The sequence below is a fragment of the Pongo pygmaeus genome, chromosome 20 (assembly GCF_028885625.2).
Source record: "Pongo pygmaeus isolate AG05252 chromosome 20, NHGRI_mPonPyg2-v2.0_pri, whole genome shotgun sequence".
NCBI classification, from domain to species: Eukaryota; Metazoa; Chordata; class Mammalia; order Primates; family Hominidae; genus Pongo; species Pongo pygmaeus.
The window spans coordinates 23280988-23300133 of record NC_072393.2 but is presented as its reverse complement, the minus strand read 5'-3'; the positions used below and the strand labels follow the sequence as shown (position 1 = coordinate 23300133).

At 44.2% G+C, this 19146-nt stretch overlaps 1 protein-coding gene across 1 annotated transcript in view; it reads left to right on the top strand.

The window, feature by feature from the left end:
* The first annotated feature begins 5560 nt into the window (after positions 1–5560).
* Positions 5561–19146, top strand: part of LOC129020613 (zinc finger protein 98) — a 33596-nt gene continuing 20010 nt past the window's right edge. Inside the window, exon 1 of the mRNA XM_054465199.2 lies at positions 5561–5778. Coding sequence (XP_054321174.2) covers positions 5749–5778 — 30 coding nt within the window. The 5' untranslated portion in view covers positions 5561–5748. The remainder of the gene's footprint in view (positions 5779–19146) is intronic.

The window sequence follows — 19146 nt, the reverse complement described above, 5'->3', positions numbered from 1 at the left end:
GATCCGTCTGCCCCTAGAAGTGCGCACCCAACGCCAGGCAGAGGGAGCGGGTGTGGGGCTGCTGGCGGTCAAGGTCCTCGGAGATGAGGACGGTCTTCTAGGAGGGGCCCGGGGGCCACAGAAGGGTAGGACAGTGTGCGCCGAGCCCACCTTGCAAAGACGCTCTGGCCCCCAAGGGGCGGCACTTTCGGCCTCCAACCAAGTCGCCGAGCGCTCCGAGTGCTGCCTGCCCGGCACCTGCGCTCCAGACTCCTGGCTGCCAAACAAAGAGGAAGCCCGCCCGCTGGGAACAGGCCACTCGCAGATTGGGCGACGGAAGCACAGACACCCCCACCCCCAGCCTGGCAGCCACACACAGGGAGGTCGTCACCAGATGAGTGAGGGGGGGCTTGAGGGAGGGCTGGTGGCCCCGCGGGCCTGAATTATTGACAAGTGAATGAGTTGGGAATGAAGTCACCTGGGGCCGGGAGGGAGGGAGAGAGGGGGTTGGAGGGCTGTGAATGCCTGGACCTCTGGGGCTCCAGGCTGCCAGTGGCCCGGCCAGGCTCCCGGTGTCCTCCTCCAACCTCAGTTTCCTCACCTGTCCCAGAGGACGAATATGGCAGGGCTGTTTTGATGATTAGGCCGGATAATCCTGGTAAACGTTTATTAGCCTGCCTGGTCTGGATATTATTTTTTCTGACTTTGTTAAGAAACTTTGCTGCCCAATGTCTGCTCTTGGAAAGTGGGCTGGGGAGGCAGGAAGGCAGGACTCTCACCCTTGGCTTCAGAGTCCCTTCCGCGTGCCCCCCCCGCAACCCCCTTAGGCTCAATGAAAGCACAAAGCTGGCAAAAGTCCCCTACCCAAGACAGCTGCAGAGTCTACAACCAGAAGATCTTGTTTTCTGACCCAAGGGCCTTTTCTTATCCGAAAATCGAAATCTCTTTGAGTGGTCAGCTTCAGACAGGAGTCTGAATTGTTTTTCTCAATTGAGAAAACAATTGGTTGACCCAAGACCTTTATGATGAAGTGTTGCTCTATCCCCATTCCACCCCTTTTCCTGCCCTAGTGCATTGGAGTCCTTAAATGTAGTGACCTGGAATTGGGAGCAAGGTTTCCCAGGCAGGGCATATTGCCTTCCTCAGCAGGCTGGCCTGACCTTGGCCTGATAAAAATCAGTCCTAGGGCAAAAGACCCAGGGCAGGGAGGCCTCTCACCGCCCCCCACTTTCACATGAGGCAGCCATTTAATGGGCTGTGGTGACCTCTCAGGGTCCCCTAGCCTGCAGGATGGAATTTTGACTTTTTGCCACAGTGGGGGAAACTGAGGCGCAAAGCCAGTGAGTGAAACAATTAGAAAGACTCTGTGACTGGGAAACACTCCCCAGGCCCAAAGTCCCTACAGGACTCAACCCCTTTGGGGTTGCACCAGTGGTTGGCATGTGCACCCTGGTTGTCATCTGTACCTTTCTGGGGGCGAGGGTGGGTGTGCTGGCAGGACAAGGTCTATGACCCATGGGGTAGAGAGACATTGTCCCCCCTTTCCCTGGCCTTGAGTAGAGCAAGAGTTCTGTTCTCTAATGTATGTAAGGACCAGTGCCTGTGTGAGTGGAGGTGGGACCCCTTTTTTCTTGATTAAATAAAACCCTTCCTGGGGCTGCTTAGGGGATTCTGGGGCTTGTGTACCTGACAGTTGGGTGTGGCATCTGGGTACTCAGCTTGTCTGTGCCTTGCTGTCACTTCTCCAGGGAGAGCCACACCCTTCTCTCTTAGTCCCCACACATGCCCAGTCCCTTATTTTTTCGCCTGGGATCCCCCTGCCTGAATCTCTCAACTCAGCCACAGGTCTCCCCAGGGACCCTGTAATCCCCAGCATGGTATTGCAGGAGGCAGTGACCCTGCTGCCAACCTCTGTCTGAAGTTGGGGTCCCTGGCCTCTGCCTCCACCTAGTGGACAGGGTGGGTGAACTGGTCAAGGATAGGTTCTTGGCCTAGCACAGGGCCCTTCCCTGCACCTTGGGAGGCTCCAGTCATGGCTGGCCTGGGGGTTGCTCTGTGTTGTGTCTCAGATTCCAGGAGATAAGCAGATCCCAGGAGAGGAGCACATTCTGAAAGAGAATCTGAATTTTCTATCTCAGCTGAACCCTCGGCCCCTGCCCTTGAACACACATTCTGGTTTTCTCACTGAGTCCCTGCTTGCTCCTGCCCACCTGGCCATCCCAGGCAGGTGATTGGTGTTTCTGCCCCATATGTGCTTTGGCTGTGAGGGTCACTGGTGGGACACTATTGAGAAGGCACTGAAACTGTCCTCATTATCTGGGATGTCACATGAAGTTCTTGGTCTCAGAGCCAATGAAATCAAGGGTGCAGACACTCCAAAGGTGAGGTTAGAGCAGAATTTTAATAAGTGAAAGGAAGAAAGCTCTCCAGCACAGAGAGGACTCCCAGGAAAAAGGATTGCCATTTTAAAGTGAAAAGCCCAAGGGATTTTATAAATAAGCTGATCGGGAGAGGTGCTTCATTTACATAAGGTGCGACAAACCAGTCAGGACTAGGTGTGTCATTGTGTCCTTTGCATAAGGTGCAAACTTCTGACAGTCTCCACTCCAACTTTTTTTTTTTGAGACGGAGTTTTGCTCTTGTTGCCCAGATGGAGTGCAACGGGGCGATCTCAGCTCTCTGCTGCCTCCACCTCCCTGGTTCAAGCGATTCTCCTGCCTCAGCCTCCTGAGTAGCTGGGACTACAGGCACGTGCCACCACATCCTGCTAATTTTTTTGTACTTTTAGTAGAGACAGGGGTTCACCGTGTTAGCCAGGATGGTCTCAATCTCCTGACCTCATGATCCACCTGCCTCGGCCTCCCAAAGTGCTGGGATTACAGCCCTGAGCCACCGCACCCGAACAAGCCCTAACTCTTAAATGAGACCATAGGTCTTTTTATTTTAGCCCCAGTTCGGTTCATGGCATGTTTTTAATTTTGGGGGAATGCAACCTTTATTCCAGAAAATTCTTCCCCCACAGTAAGGATCACCAATGCCAGGGCACCTAGCACAGTGCCTTGCACATAGGGTGCATTCAATGTATATGGAACTGGGTTGATTCAGGAACAAAACCAATAGTAAAGTTGGTTCTGCAAAGAACAATAATTTCGTAATATTGGCAAGACTGAAAGGCCATGACTTAGGGACAAACATTTTTTCATTCATTTGAGAAATAATTTGCAACTAGGTCATCTAAAAGTGTTGGTTTACAGCAGAGGCATTTGAGCTTGGCTGCACTGTCATCACCTAGAGGTAATTAAACTAAACTGTTGCCCAGTTTCCACTCCAGGAATCCTGATTTAGTTGGGGTGTGGCAACTTGTGTTTGGGGGATTTTTAAAGACTCCCCCCACCAAGTGATTTTTACATGCAGACTTGGGTGAAAACAATTGGTTCAGGGTGAGGGATGCATTCACTGTGTGTGATTTCCACGCGTGCTTCTGAGATTTGTCCCATGGCTGCTTCTGACTTTGAAATCTTCAACAGCAGCTCTGCTATTTTAAAAATCAAAATACAGGCCAGGCGGGGTGGCTCACGCCTGTAATCCCAGCACTTTGGGAGGCCAAGGCAAGTGGATCACCTGAGGTCAGGAGTTTGAGACCAGCCTTGCAAACATGGCAAAACCCCATCTCTACTAAAAATAGAAAAATCAGCTGGGCATGGTGGTGCACGCCTGAATTCTCAGCTACTCGAGATGCTGAGACACCACAATGGCTTCAAGCCAGGAGGTTGAGGTGGCAGTGAGCCAAGATCACGCCACTGCCAGACTCTAAAAAAATAAAAAAAAAAAGTAAGAAAGAAATGAAATGTCTTCCTAACAGATCTGTCTCTAGTCACTTGATTTCAAGGTAAGAGGCTGGTTCACGCACAGTACTTTTAATCAGTGTTGAAAATCATAAATAGCCCACACATATCAAAAAGCGTTTTTATTATTTTTTTTTACTGAGATGGAGTCTCACTCTGTCGCCCAGGCTGGAGTGCAGTGGCGCGATCTTGGCTCACTGCAACCTCCAACTCCCTTGTTCAATTGATTCTCCTGCCTCAGCCTCCTGAGTAGCTGGGATTACAGGCACACACCACCACGCACATAATTTTTGTATTTTTAGTAGAGACGCGGTTTCACCATATTGGCCAGGATGGTCTCCATGTCCTGACCTCGTGATCCACCCGCCTCAGCCTCCCAAAGTGCTGGGATTACAGGTGTGAGCCACCGCGCCCGGCCAAAGTACTTTTATTTTTATTTTATTGAGACAGTCTCACTCTGTCATGCAGGCTGGAGTACAGTGGTACAATCTCAGCTCGCTGCGACCTCTGCCTCCCAGGTTCAAACCATTCTCCCGCCTCAGCCTCCCGAGTAGCTGGGATTACAGGGGCCCGCCACCACACCGCGCTAATTTTTGTATTTTTAGTAGAGACGGAGTTTCACCATGTTGGGCAGGCTGATCTCGAACACCTGACCTCGTGATCCGCCCGCCTTGGCCTCCCAAAGTGCTGGAATTACAGGCGTGAGCCACCATGCCCCGTGTGTTTCTTGTTTTTAAAGTTTGGCTAATAGGAAATTTAAAATTCACATGTGGCTCACATTTTACTTAGAAGGATTGTGTCCTTTTAAAAATCTCAGGTTAGTTGGGCGCGGTGGCTCACGCCTGTAATCCCAGCACTTTGCGAGGCCAAAGCGGGCGGATCATCTGGGAGTTCAGCCTGGCCAACATGGTGAAACCTGGTCTCTAATAAAAATACAAAAAAATTAGCCGGGCATGGTGGCGCATGACTGTAATCCCTGCTACTCGGGAGGCTGAGGCAGGAAAATCACTGGAACCCGGGAGGCAGAGGTTACAGTGAGCCAAGATCGCGCCATTGCACTCCAGCCTGGGCGACAGAGCAAGACTCCATCTTAACACAAAACAAAACTATCTCAGGCTGCCTGTTCAAAGGACCAGAGACAGGAAGGTTATAAAAGCCGAAATTCAGGCTAGGCGCGGTGGCTCACGCCTGTAATCCCAGCACTTTGGGAGGCCGAGGCGGGCGGATCACGAGGTCAGGAGACCGTAGACCACCCTGACCAACATGGTGAAAACCCCGTCTCTACTAAAAATACAAAAATTAGCAGGGCGTGGTGGCGCGCGCCTGTAATTTCAGCTACTCAGGAGGCTGAGGCAGAAGAATCGCTTGAACCCGAGAGGTGGAGGTTGCAGTGAGCTGAGGTGGCGCCACTGCACTACAGCCTGGGCGACACAGCGAGATTCCGTCTCAAAAAAAAAAAAAAAAAAGCAGAAATTTAAAAATAATTGTTATTCTATTCTTTTCATGTGTGAGCAGCCATATAGTATATTATTTACAAATACATGAGACCTTATATACAAGGTTTAACGCAAACACCCTCTGGGTGTGCTTAGCTCACCTCAGGGAGGAAGCCCTGCCTGAAAAGGCTGCACCTTCGGCTGTCACTCTTTCTTCATTCAGCCCAGCATTTGGTCACATCTTCTGTCACTCAGGGCGTGAGGGCGCGGGGTCTTAAACGTTATCCAGTCAGCGACGCTGGCCTGGGAACTGTCCAATCAGGCACGCGGCTGGAGCGGAAAGGGCGGCTTCCGGGATGTGGCGGAGTCTTTGTCTCTCGCTGCAGCGGGAGTTCCTGGTCTCGTCTTCGCGGTTCTGTGTCCTTTGCTGGTAGAGGCCTAGCCTCTGTGGCCTTGTGACCTGCAGGTATTGGGAATCCACAGCTAAGATGCCAGGACCCCTTGGAAGCCTAGAAATGGTGAGAGTACCGAGTGCAACATCCCTAGAGAGGAGAAGGGGCTGGTTGGAACCGGTGGGAAGAGGCTGTGGCGGGACTCAGGCCTCCCCGCAGTCAGCTCCACAACCCGTGCCCCGAGTTCTCCTTGCCTAGCTCGGCCTCAGTCCCCTTCAGCGATAAGATGGCGGCTGCGCTGACAGCCAGGCTCCGGGCGTCCTGTCTCTTCCCTGCCCAGTGACTGTGCCCTGACCTGGATCCCTCTCTGGGCAGCTCTGCACCCGCAGTGCCGCGTCTCTCCCGGATTGTGCAGGGACCACGGGAGGGTCGTCGGGGGAGAATCCTGACTCGGGGTGCTGGGGGTGAGGGTTCATGAATGGAAAGAGCTTTTGTTTGGTTTATGGGTTTCCTAGTTCCTCTTTTCGCCTATTAAAAATGTATGGGAATTATCGCGAAAATACTTACGAATTTAAACAAGGAGCGGTTCAAAAATTGTAGAGCTCCCAGCTATGGGTTGTAGTTTGTGAGCCATGAAAAGATCTTGAAGGAAAGATGCATGATGAAAATACCCAAATTCAGTAATAGGTCAGGTACATTTACGTAGTTTCTTAATTTTCACCTTGAGCCTACAAATTTCCTGGTTGTGTAATCAGAGCTTACTTGGCAGTTTATCGTTTTTTAAGCCTGAATTTTGTTTCCCCCAATGTAGTAATTTCTATACAAAAAAAAAAAATGCATTTGAGTTAGATTTTTTAAAATCAGGAATCCAGGGATTGGAGCCACCTCAGTCTGTTTGCCGCCACATGGGACTGATTTTCCTTTGCATGTTTCACATGGGTCCCAAGCAGGGTCTCAAGGCAACCCCCCACACCCCATTTCTCCAGCCTAACTCTGGCTTGCAGTAAAATACTGAATTTTCGGTTTCTTCTGAAAATCTCAAATGCCAACTTCCTCTCCCTAATTTACATTATTTATTATTTATTTTTTTAGTGTACATTTTATATACCGTATTTTAATCATTTTTTGACAAAACATTAGATGGCATATTGAAAAAGATGTTTTCTCATTTGAAGGACCTAAATTTGTAGCAAATTCTGTGGCAGTTTTAAAAAGTTAAGCTGCTATAGTAAGTTACTGGGCATTCTCAGTATTTGAATATGGAACATATGCACCGGGGAAGGAAATAGTATTGCACTTTATAAACACTGTATTGTAAGTGGAAAATGCAATGTCTTAAATAAAACTATTTAAAATTGAAAAAAAAAAAGAAAAAGAAAAAGAATGTTTTCTGTTTGTAAATATTTCCTATGAGAAGAAAGCAAAGAATAATCCCCTGATAGTGAATTGTAAAAAGTCTCTGTGCTTCTTTTTCTTTTGTCTTCCCTAGGCACAAAGGTCTTATGATAATGTTTTAGTGTCAAGATGTTTTTATTTTGCAAACGTTATGGGGTGATTTGTCCTCAGCAACCCTGTCGTTTTTTCTTGGTCCTGGGTTTTAGTACTGTCTCTGAATAAACCAAGATAACTGCTGTGGCTATGTCTGCTAGAGTATCTAGTGAATATCAGCTCCTAAATCGTTTTCTTTCATAGGACAACCTGAGGTAGGGAGTGCAGCCTCCCCAGTGGATACCCTGGGGAAAAGATGGAATCTCTTGGTGTACTCTTCCTTTGTAAAGCTAACCCCTTGAGACATTAAAATTGTCTTCACCCAACCCAGCTTCCATTTCTTGGAGACAGATTGCTGGTCCACCAATCACATGCTGATATTGAGGGGAAAACAGAAATAATTTCTGCCCCCTAAAATGCTCTAAGGTTTGTGAAAGAAAAAATAGTATCCCCAAAGACAAAGAAAAAAACCTGACTTCAGTGAGATGGTACAAAAACTTGCAAAGTAAAATACACTTGGGGCACTCACTTGAGCATAGTGCACTGTCTCCTAAGAGAGTGGTCACTGAGCACTTAAGTGAGCAGGTTGGAGTGGGAGAATCTTTCAAGTAGATTGGATGATCTGAATTGACACATGAGTCAGACACATCTGTTTTCTTTCTTTTTTTCTTTTTGAGACGGAGTCTAGCTCTGTCACCCAGGCTGGAGTGCAGTGGCGCGATCTTGGCCCACTGCAACCTCCGCCTCCCACGTTCAAGTGATTCTCCTGCCTCAGTCTCCCAAGTAGCTGGGACTACAGGCATGCACCACCACACCCGGCTAATTTTTTTTTTTGGTATTTTTAGTGGAGACGGGTTTCACCATGTTGGCCTGGTTGGTCTCGAACTCCTGACCTGGTGATCTGCCTGTCTCGTTCTCCCAAAGTGCTGGGACTACAGGCTGAGCCACCGTGCCCAGCCTACACATCTGTTTTCTAATCAGCGCTGCCACTCCCTGGGTTTTTCACCTTGAAAAGATTTGTTCGCTTATATTGACTTTAGTTTTTTAACTGTAAATTCCATTTTATTAGTAGAGTTTAAAAGGTAAGAAAATACTTATAGTATTTTCATACGGCATAAAAGTTGTGATCAGAAAAAAATTATGTATTCCATTTGTTAAAAATTATTGTTTATCTTTTCTTTTCCAAAGTGAGTTTAGGAATTTTTTCAGGTGTGATTTTATGACTGGGTAATTTCAAGCAGAATTCCAAGGCTTTGCTTTTAAAATGCTACCAAGAAAAACAATATGGAAAATCTCTCCTGCATTTTGGCTGTAGAAAATGAATACGTTCCAGTCAGGCGTGGTAGCTCATGCCTGTAATCCTAGCACTTTGGGAGGCCGAGGCCGGTGGATCACCTGAGGTTGGGAGTTCAAGACCAGCCTGGCTAACGTGGTGAAACCCCATCTCTACTAAAAATACAAAAATTAGCTGGACGTGGTGGTGGGCGTCTATAATACCAGCTACTGAGGAGGCTGAGGCAGGAGAATCGCTTGAACCCAGGGAGCGGAGGTTGTGGTGAGCCAAGATCATGCCACTTCATTCCAGCCTGGGTGAAAGAGCAAAACTCCGTCTTAAAAAAACAAAAAACAGAATACATTCCCACAAGAAAATTTGATAGATAATTGGTGAGTTACGTTACATAGATTCGTAAAATATCACTTCCTTTTATTGCAGGGTAAATTTGTGACAATGAATATCTCTGTTCTGTATCCTGTTATCTTCTGAGTTTCATGCTTAATTTTATGAGATAAAACTTGGTACCTCCTAGAAATGGTCCCATATGACTAATTGTGTACTACATGATTTTTAATGTAAATAGTACAATAAGACATGTATTGTCTGAAAGGAATTGATACTTTTGCTTTTCTCATTGAGGTATAAAATTAAAGCGCCTTATAATTTCATCCCCTTATGTGAACATTGTGTTTGAGTAATGTTACTGAATTTTTCACACACGTAGTTTTGAAAACCAAGTTAATAACTCTGATAATGGAAATCAAAGCATGAGCCTAGTGACTCCAAGCTAAGGCTAATTAACATTGAGCCTGCAAAAGAAGGTTATTAACGGCCCAATTAGTTTTTTTCTGAAGAAACTCTCTCGCAGATGTCCCAGCCTGCTCACCCCAGCCATGGAAGAAACCTTTATAGTGAGAGAAGCTACAGAGCCCTGGAAAACTGGGGACCCACAGACAGATGCGGTTAAGGTTAAGAAGGAAAAGAACTGGCAGGATTCTTGTGAAGATGAAGTTATTGTTTTGAAGCAGTTTCTAGACTATTTAAAATAAACCAAAGTTAGATTAATGTAAAAATTAAATTCCAAAGGAGTATTGTAACAGAAGAAAATATCTACTATAAGATCTTTAAAAATTGCAAGTTCAGGCAGACAAGGAAGGAACAAACAAGATTAGAACGAAGGTGGGAGGGAAATGGCAAATGGAGGGTGAAAAAGTTAGATTCTAGATTGATGTTTTACCCTGAAGTCAGCATGTCCTTAGGAAGGACATAAAATGGGGTTGTATTTTGACTCAGATTGAGTGTAGCCGAATGTTAAGGAGCCTGTGGGGAGGAAATAAACTTAAGTGAAGTTTGATTAAAAAGTGTTTTATTTTGACCACTGAAGAAAAATTCAGCTTTTTTTTTTTTTTTTTTTTGGAGACAGAGTCTCACTCTGTTCCCCAGGCTGCAGTGCAGTGGTGCGATCACTCACTGCAACCTCCGCGTCTTGGGTTCAAGCGATTCTCCTGCCTCAGCTTCCCAAGAAGGTGGGATTACAGGCACCTACCAAAATGCCTGGCTAATTTTTTTTGTGTTTTTAGTAGAGGCGGGGTTTCACCATGTTGGCCAGGCTGCTCTCGAACTCCTGACCTCAGGTGATCCACCCGCCTCAGCCTCCCAAAGTGCTGGGATTACAGGCGTGAGCCACCGCTCCTGGCCAGCTGATTTTTTAAAATGAGAAGAAGAAGAAAATGTGCAGAGTCTTTGTCTGGTTATGTGATAGGTAAGAAAAAAGAGCACCCACTAAGTCATAATGGAAAGCATGTTTCTTTCCATAAACTGTTTCTGGAGAACACAAAGGATAGATAATTTTATTAATCACAGCTATTTACCAGGATTATCTGTGTGCTTCATCTTTCCCCATTTTTTTTCTTTGTCTTATACATTTCTTACATTTGACTTTTTTGGGGGTTATATTTTTTATAAGCTGGTAAATGTAACTACAGTGTTTTGCTGAGTTCTGTGAGGAGTAGCTCTATCAAATTATGAAACTTGAGGGAGGTTACAGGAGTCCATAATTTTTAAACAGTAGCTCAGAAGCATAGATGGGCCTGTGGGGTTTGTGACTGGCATCTGCAATTAGGACAATATTGTGAAAATGAGCCATGAATCAGGGTCTATGCTGACTCTGGGTGGTGTCAGAATTCAAATTCAAATGTTAGACAATGAGTTGGTGTTGGAGAACGTCTTGATGTTCAGCAAACTCTACAGATTTGGTACAAGAAAAAAGATACCACAGAGGCCTGGCCTGGAATAAAACTCTGGGTGTCTGGGAATGGGAAGCTCTGCTCTCCTGTACACAGGCTGTCACACTGCCCATTGTCCTGTGATTCCAGGTCTCCCAGGATGAGAGAGGATCCAAACTTAGAGGAAAGAAACTCTGACAGCAGACCCCCTTTTCCCACAGCTGTCACCACAGGATTCCCACTCACTCACAAGCATATCCACTAGATACTAATGTGTCCAGAGCTCTCCCAGGACTAGGCACCACGCTGAGAAATTTTACAACAGCATTTTTGATTCTAGTGTTTCCTGGCAAAAACCTACAAAAGTGTCTACAAGTCTCCTGGCATATCCCAACCCCCAGACACTGAATCTGCAACAGCAAACTGTTTTCCCCACCAACTGAGGGTTCTGGACAACCTGTTCATAATCTCATCTGCCTGCATAAACACAAAAATCCATCAGAATATACCTCTACCTGAGCCGCTATCTGTAGCACAAACCAGTTCTTCCACCTACATTGCACTGTTTCCCACTCATAGATTTTTATTCTTTTCACTTTTATTTTTGGTTCAGGGGTACACATGCAGGTTTGTTATACAGCTAAATTTGTGTCATGGGGGTTTGGTGTGCAGATTATTTTGTCACTGAGGTACTAAGCATAGCACCAAACAGGTACTTTTTCTGATCCTCTTTGTCCTCCCATTCTCCAACCTCAACTAAGCCTCAGTGTCTGTTGTTCCCTCTTTGTTTTTATGTGTTCTTATTATTCAGCTCTTACTTAATTTTTTTTTTTTTTTTTTTTTTTTTTTTTGGGATGGAGTTTTGCTCTTACTGCCCAGGCTGGAGTGCGATGGCGCGATCTTGGCTCACCGCAACCTCCGCTTCCTAGGTTCAAGTAATTCTTCTGCCTCAGCCTCCTGAGTAGCTGGAATTACAGGCATGTGCCACCACGCCTGGCTAATTTTGTATTTTTAATAGAGATGGGGTTTCTCCATGTTGGTCAGGCTGCTCTCGAACTCCTGACCTCAGGTGATCTTCCCGCCTTGGCTTCCCAAAGTGTTGGGATTACAGGCGTGAGCCACTGCGCCCAGCCTCAGCTATTACTTAGAAATAACATGCATTTGGTTTGCTGCTGCTGTGTTAGTTTTCTAAGAGTAATGGTCTCCAGCTTAATCCATGTTGCTTCAAAGGACACGATCGTGTGTGTGTGTGTGTGTGTGTGTGTGTGTGTGTGTGTGTGTGTGTGTGTGTGTGTGTGTGTGTGTGTGTGTGTGTGTGTGTGTGTGTGTGTGTGTGTGTGTGTGTGTGTGTGTGTGTGTGTGTGTGTGTTTTAATGGCCAAACAGTATTTTATAATATTTATGTGCCATATTTTATTTATTTGAGATGGAGCTTCTCTCTTGTCGCCCAGGCTAGAGTGCAATGGTGCGATCTTGGCTCACTGCAACCTTTGCCTCTTGGGTTCAAGTGATTCTCCTGCCTCAGCCTCCAAGTAGCTGGGATTACAGGCGCACGCCACCACGCCTGGCTAATTTTTGTATTTTTAGTAGAGACAGGGTCTTGAACTCCTGACCTCAAGTGATCCACCCACCTCGGCCTCCCAAAGTGCTGGGATTACAGGCATGAGCCACTGTACCCGGACCCCATACTTTTTTTTTTTTTTTTGAGACAGAGTCTTGCTCTGTTGCCCAGGCTGGAGTGCAGTGGCGCGATCTCAGCTACTGCAAGTTCTGCCTCCCGGGTTCACGCCATTCTCCTGCCTCAGCCTCCCCAGTAGCTGGGACTACAGATGCCTGCCACCACACCCGGCTAATTTTTTGTATTTTTCATAGAGATGGGGTTTCACCGTGTTAGCGAGGATGGTCTCGATCTCCTGACCTCATGATCCGCCCGCCTTGGCCTTCCAAAGTGCTGGGGTTACAGGTGTGAGCCACCACGCCCAGCCCATACTTTATTTTTATTAAATTTTTTGTTTTGTTTTGTTTTTTTGGGACGGAGTCTTGCTCTGTTGCCCACGCTGGAGTGCAGTGGCACGGTTTTGGCTCACTGCAACTTCCGCCTCCCGGGTTGAAGCTATTCTCCTGCCTCAGCCTCCCGAGTAGCTGGGATTACAGGCACCTGCCACCACACCCAGCTAATTCTGTGTGTGTGTGTGTGTGTGGTTTCTTTTTTTTAAGTAGAAACGGGGTTTCACCATGTTGGTCAGGCTGGTCTCGAACTCCTGACCTTGTGATCCGCCTGTCTTGGCCTACCAAAGTGCTGGGATTACAGGCGTAAGCCACTGTGCCTGGCCTAAGCCTTTTATTTTATTTTCTTTTTGAAGACAGGTTCTCACTCTGTTGTCCATACTGGAGTGCAGTGGCATGATCTCAGCTCACTGCAGCTTCAGCCTCCCAGGCTCAAGCAATCTTCTTTTACTTTAGCCCCCCACATAGCTGAGACTGCAGGCACACACCACCAGACCTGGGCTAATTTTTTTTTTTTTTTTTTTTTTTTTTTTTGTATTTTTTGTAGAGATGGGGTCTTGCCATGTTCCACTGGGTGGCCTCAAACTTTTGAGCTCAGGCAATTTACCTGCCTCGGCCTCCCAAAGTGCTGAGATTACATGTGTGAGCCACCATGGCCAGCCATACCATATTTTCTTTATCCAGTATACAATTGAGAAGCATTTAGGTTGATTCCATGTCTTTGCTATTGTGAATAGTACTGTAATGAACATGCATATGTCTTTATAATAGAATAATTTGTATTTTACTGGGTATATGCCTGATTATGAGGTTGCTGGGTCAAAAGGTAATTCTGTTTTAGTTCTGTGAGGAATCGTCACACTGCTTTTTATAATGAACTAATTTACACTCCCACTGGTATAAGCATTCCTGTAACCTTGCCAGCATCTGTTATCTTTTGACTAATACTAGCCATTCTCACTGGTGTGAGATGATATTTCATTACGGTTTTTCTTTGAATTTCTGTAATGATTAGTGATGAGCATTTTTTATATGCTTGTTAGCCACATGTATGTCTTCTTTGAAAAAAACATCTTTTTCATGTTTTTTGTCTACCATTTAGTGAGGTCTTTTTTTTTTTTTCTCTAAACTTGTTTAAGTTTCTTATAAATTATGGGTATTGGACCTTTGTCAAAAGCATAGTTTGCAAATATTTTCTTTTATTCTGTGTGTTGTTTGTTTACTGTGTTGATGGTTTCCTTTGCTGTAAAGAAGCTTTTTAGCTTAATTAGGTTCCATTTGTCAATTAGTGCTTTTGTTGCAATTGCTTCTGGTATCTTTATTTTAAAATTTTTGTCAGCTTCTATGTCTAGAATGGTATTTCATGGATGTTTTTAAATATATAATTTGAAGTTTTACATTTAAATCTTTAATTTAATTTATCTTTAGTTGATTTTTGTATATGGTGTAATGGAAGGGTCCAGTTTCAATCTTCTACATAGTGCTAGCTAGTTATTCCAGTATCATTTGTTAAACAGGGAATTCTTTCCAGATTCCTCTTGTTAGCTTTGCCAAAGACCAGATGGTTGTAGGTGTGTGGTATTATTATGGGCTGTTTATTCTGTTGTATTGGTCTATGAGTTTGTTTTTGTACCAGTACCATGTTGCTTTGTTTACTGCTGTCAGCGATTCTCCTGCCTCAGCCTCCTGAGTAGTTGAGATTACAGGCATGTGCCACCACCCCGGCTAATTTTGTGTTTTTAGTAGAGACGCGGTTTCTCTATGTTGGTCAGGCTGGTCTTGAACTCCCAACCTCAGGTGATCCGCCTGCCTCGGCCTCCCAAAGTGCTGGGATTAAAGGTGTAAGCCATCGCGCCTGGCCCATCTCTGACCTCTTCAAGCAGTGTTTTCACAGTGTTGTCATAAAGATCTTTCACCTCCCTGGTTAGCTATAGTCCTAGATATTTTATTCTTTTTGTAGTGATTGTGAATTGGATTCCATTTTTGATTTGGCTTTTGGCATGCATGTTTTTGATTTACAGGGATGCTACTAATTTTTGTACATTTATTTTGTATTCTGAAATTTTACTGAAGTTTTTTGTCAGTTTGAAAAGCTTTTCTGCCGAGATTATAGGGGTTTTCAGATACAGCATTATGTCATCTGTAAACAGAAATAGGTTTTGACATCCTCTCTTCCTGTTTGTATGCCTTTTATTTTTTTATCTTGCCTAATTGCTCTGGCCAGGACTTCCAGTTTTATGTTGAATAGGAGTGTTGAGAGGAGGCATCCTTGTCTTGTGCCAGTTTTCAAAGAAAAATGATTCCAAGTTATGTGTGTTCAGTATGTTGGCTGTGGGTTTGTGATGGATAACTCATTATTATTATTATTTATTTATTTATTTATTTATTTATTTATTTATTTTTTTGAGACGGAGTCTCGCTCTGTCACCCAGGCTGGAGTGCAGTGGTGCGATTTCGGCTCACTGCAAGCTCCCCCTCCTGGGTTCACGCCATTTTCCTGCCTCAGCCTCCCGGGTAGCTGGGATTATAGGCAGCCGCCACCACGCCTGGCTAATTTTTTTGTATTTTTAGTAGAGACGAGGTTTCACCATGTTAGCCAGGATAGTCTGGATCTCCTGACCTCGTGATACTCCCGCCTCGGCCTCCCAAAGTGCTGGGATTACAGGCGTGAGCCACCGCGCCCGGCCGATAACTCATTATTTTGAAGTATGCACCTTCCATGCCTAGTTTGTTGAGGCTTTTTAACATAAAAATGTTAAATTTTATTGAAAGCCTTTTCTGCATCTGTTGACATAATTTTGTGCTTTCTGTCTTTAGTTCAGTTTATGTGATGAATCACATTTTTAATTCACCTGTGATTTTTCTTTTTTCTTTTTTTTTCTTTGAGATGGACTCTCGTTCTGTTGCCCAGGCTGGAGTGCAATGGCACCATCTCAGCTCACTGCAACCTCCGCCTCCCGGGTTCAAGTGATTTTCCTGCCTCAGCCTCCCAAGCAGCTACAGGTGCCAGCTACCACTCCCAGCTAATTATTGTATTTTTAGTAGAGATGGGGTTTCACCATGTTGGCCAGGCTGGTCTTGAACTCCTGACCTCAGGTGATCTACCCGCCTCGTCCTCCCAAAGTGCTGGGATTATAGGTGTGAGCCACCGTGCCCCACCTCGTGTATGTTGAATTAACCTTCCATCCCAGAAATAAACCCTACTTGATCATAGTCGGTTAGGTTTTTGATGTCCTGCCCAATTTGGTTTGCCAATATTTTGTTGAGAATTTATCTTTTTTTTTTTTTTTTTTTTTTAAGATTTTACTCCTGCAATTCTTGATCTTTTGTATAGTTTTTCATGTGAAAATCTCCTTCCGTTCAGAAGTGATTTTGGTCATTTCTTGTCTTCTGCTAGCTTAGGGGTTGATTGGCTCTTGCTTCTCTCAGTCTCTTATTTATGTCAGGTTGTTAAACTGAAGTCTAACTTTTCAATGTGAGCATTTCATGCCATAAATTTTTCTCCTAACACTGCCTTAGCTGTGTTGCAAAAATTCAGGTATGTTGTATCTTTGTTCTCATTTTTTTCAAAGAACTTCTTGGTTCTTGCCTTAATTTCATTATTTACTCAAAAGTAATTCAAGTGCAGGTTGTTTAATTTCCATGTAATTGTATGATTCAAGTGATTTTCTTTGTATTGAATTACTTTTATCAAGCTGTGGCCTCTGTGTGTGGTTCATATAATTTTGGAATTTTTAAATTCGTTGAGGATTGTTTTGCTTCTGACTGTGTGGTCAGTTTTAGAGTATGTGCCACGTAATGATGAGAAGACTGTATACTATGTTCTTCTTAGATGGAGAGTTCTGTAGAAATCTATTAGGACTGTTTAGTCAGGTGTTGAGTTTAGGTCTTAATATCTTTGTTAATTTTCTGCCTCAATAATGTGTCTATTAGTGCCCATGGGTGTTGTAGTTTCTCACTATTATTGTGTCAGTATCTTATTCTCTTCATAGGTCTCTAACAACTTGATTTATTTGTGTGTACCCATCAATTTATTATAACACCTTTCTCTCTTCTGCTTTTTTACCATAAACATTCTTTCAAGTTCACAATTCAGATGTCCAAGAGTTCAAGAACATGTCCAGTGACCTGGTTGTTTTAGGAGAAAATGCAAATTAAAAATAAGAGGATTTATTCACATATGTGAAAATAAAGGAGGATATTCTGTTTATCTCTGTTTTATTAAAGCATTTAGATTATACGTAGATATTTTTCTCTGCTTTTTTGAAATATATGTAAATTATATTAACAGCTAAATAAACCTTTTGTCATTCTTTTTGACTCAGGATTGTCTTTATTTGTAACCTGAGATTTCATTGCTTTGTTTTTGCTTTGGCAAAGGTTTATTTTTTTAATTTTCGGTCATTAAAAGTACGCACAGATTTGTTCAGAGTAAAGCTCATTTTAAGAGCACATGAAAGTTGGACACAAAGGTAGAATTAAATTTAGCAATACAGAATGATAAAGACTAAAAGATACAGAGTAAGTTCCTTTGACAGAAACTTGATTATCCAAGGTAATTATTTGCAGGCTGAAGTACTTACAATGCAAAAGCAAGGGCTGGGCGCGGTGGCTCACACCTATAATCCCAGCGCTTTGGGAGTCTGAGATGGGCAGATCGTTTGAGGTCAGGAGTTGGAGACCAGTCTGACCAACATGGTGAGATCCTGGCTCTACAAAAAATACAAAAAAAAAAAAAAAAAAAATTAGCCAGGCATGGTGGCGCATGCCTGTAGTTCCAGCTACTTGGGAGGCTGAGGCAGAAGAACAGCTTGAACCTGGGAGGCAGAGGTTGCAGTAAGTGCAGATCTCACCACTGCACTCTAGCCTGGGCAACAGAGCGAGACTCAATAAGTAAATAAATAAAAATAAATGCAGACTCAGTCAGATATTGCTGCTTTCTGTTTTCTGTGTAAACTTTAAAAAGCCAACAAAGATTATGATACTTTAAGATGGAGATTGGTTGTCTTCATTTGTTCCAGAAGTAATTGTGTTGTGACAAGAGTGCCAAGTGTAAGAGACTCTGTGCTGTGCCTGCTTTCTCTAACTAATGCTAATAATGAGCCTAGGGGGAGCAACATCAGCCTTGACAGGGGACTTATTTAAAACACCCACTCATGGACCCTTTCCATACCTGCAGAATCACATTACATAGAGTGAGACCAACATTACCAAGTGATTTATAAGCTCATTAAAGCTTGAGAGGCAGTGCTTAGTTAATGTGCAGGTTTATTACATAGGTATATGTGTGGTACGGTGGTTTGTAGCACGTATTGACCCTTCTGGGTGCCCTCCCCTTGCCCCCCACTTCACAACAGGCCCTGGTGTGTGTTATTCCCCTCCCTGTGTCCATGTGTTCTCATTGTTCAACTACCACTTATGAGTGAGAACGTGCAGTTTTTGGTTTTCTATCCCTGTGTTAGTTTGCTGAGGATGATGACTTCCAGCTTAATCCATGTTCCTGCAAAGGACGTGATCTCATTTCTTTGTATGGCTGCATAGTATTCCATGGCTTGTATATACCATATTTTGTCAAGTCTGTCATTGATGGGCATTTGGGTTGGTTCCATGTCTTTGCCATTGTAATTAGTGCTGCAATAAACATACGTGTGCATGTGTCTTTATAGCAGAATGATTTATATTTCTTTGAGTATATACCCAGTAATGGGATTGCTGGGTCAAACGATATTTCTGGTTCTAGATCCTTGAGGAATCACCACACTGTCTTCCACGATGGTTGAACTAATACATTCTCACTAACAGTGTAAAAGCGTTTCTGTTTTTTCGCAGCCTCACCAGCATCTATTGTTTCTGGCTTTTTAATAATCACCATTCTGACCGGTGTGAGATGGTGTCTCATTGTGGTTTTGATTTATATTTCTCTAATGATCAGTGGTATTGAGCATCTTTTCATATATTTGTTGGCTGCATAAATGCCTTCTTCTGAGAAGTGTTTGTTCATCTTTTGCCCACTTTTTTTTTTTTTTTTTTTTTTTTTTTTTGTGAGATAGAGTCTCGTTCTGTCTCCCAGGCTGGAGTGCAGTGGCGTGATCTCTGCTCACTGCAACCTCTACCTCCTGGGTTCAAGCCATTCTCCTGCCTCAGCCTCCCAAGTGGGTGGGACTACAGACGTCCACTACCATGCCCAGCTAATTATTATATTTTTAGTAGAGGCAGGGTTTCACCATATTGGCCAGGCTGGTCTAGAACTCCTGGCCTCAAATGATCTACCCATCTTGGCCTCCGAAAGTGGTGGGATGACAGGTGTGAGCCACCACGTCCAGCTTTTGTCCAGTTTTTGATAGAATTGTTTGTTTTTTTCTTATAAATTTTTTAAAGTTTCTTGTAAATTCTGGATATTAGACCTTTGTGAGATGGGTAGATTGCAAAAATTTTCTCCTATTCTGTAGATTGCCGGTTCACTCTGATGGTAGTTTCTTTTTCTGTGTAGAATCTCTTT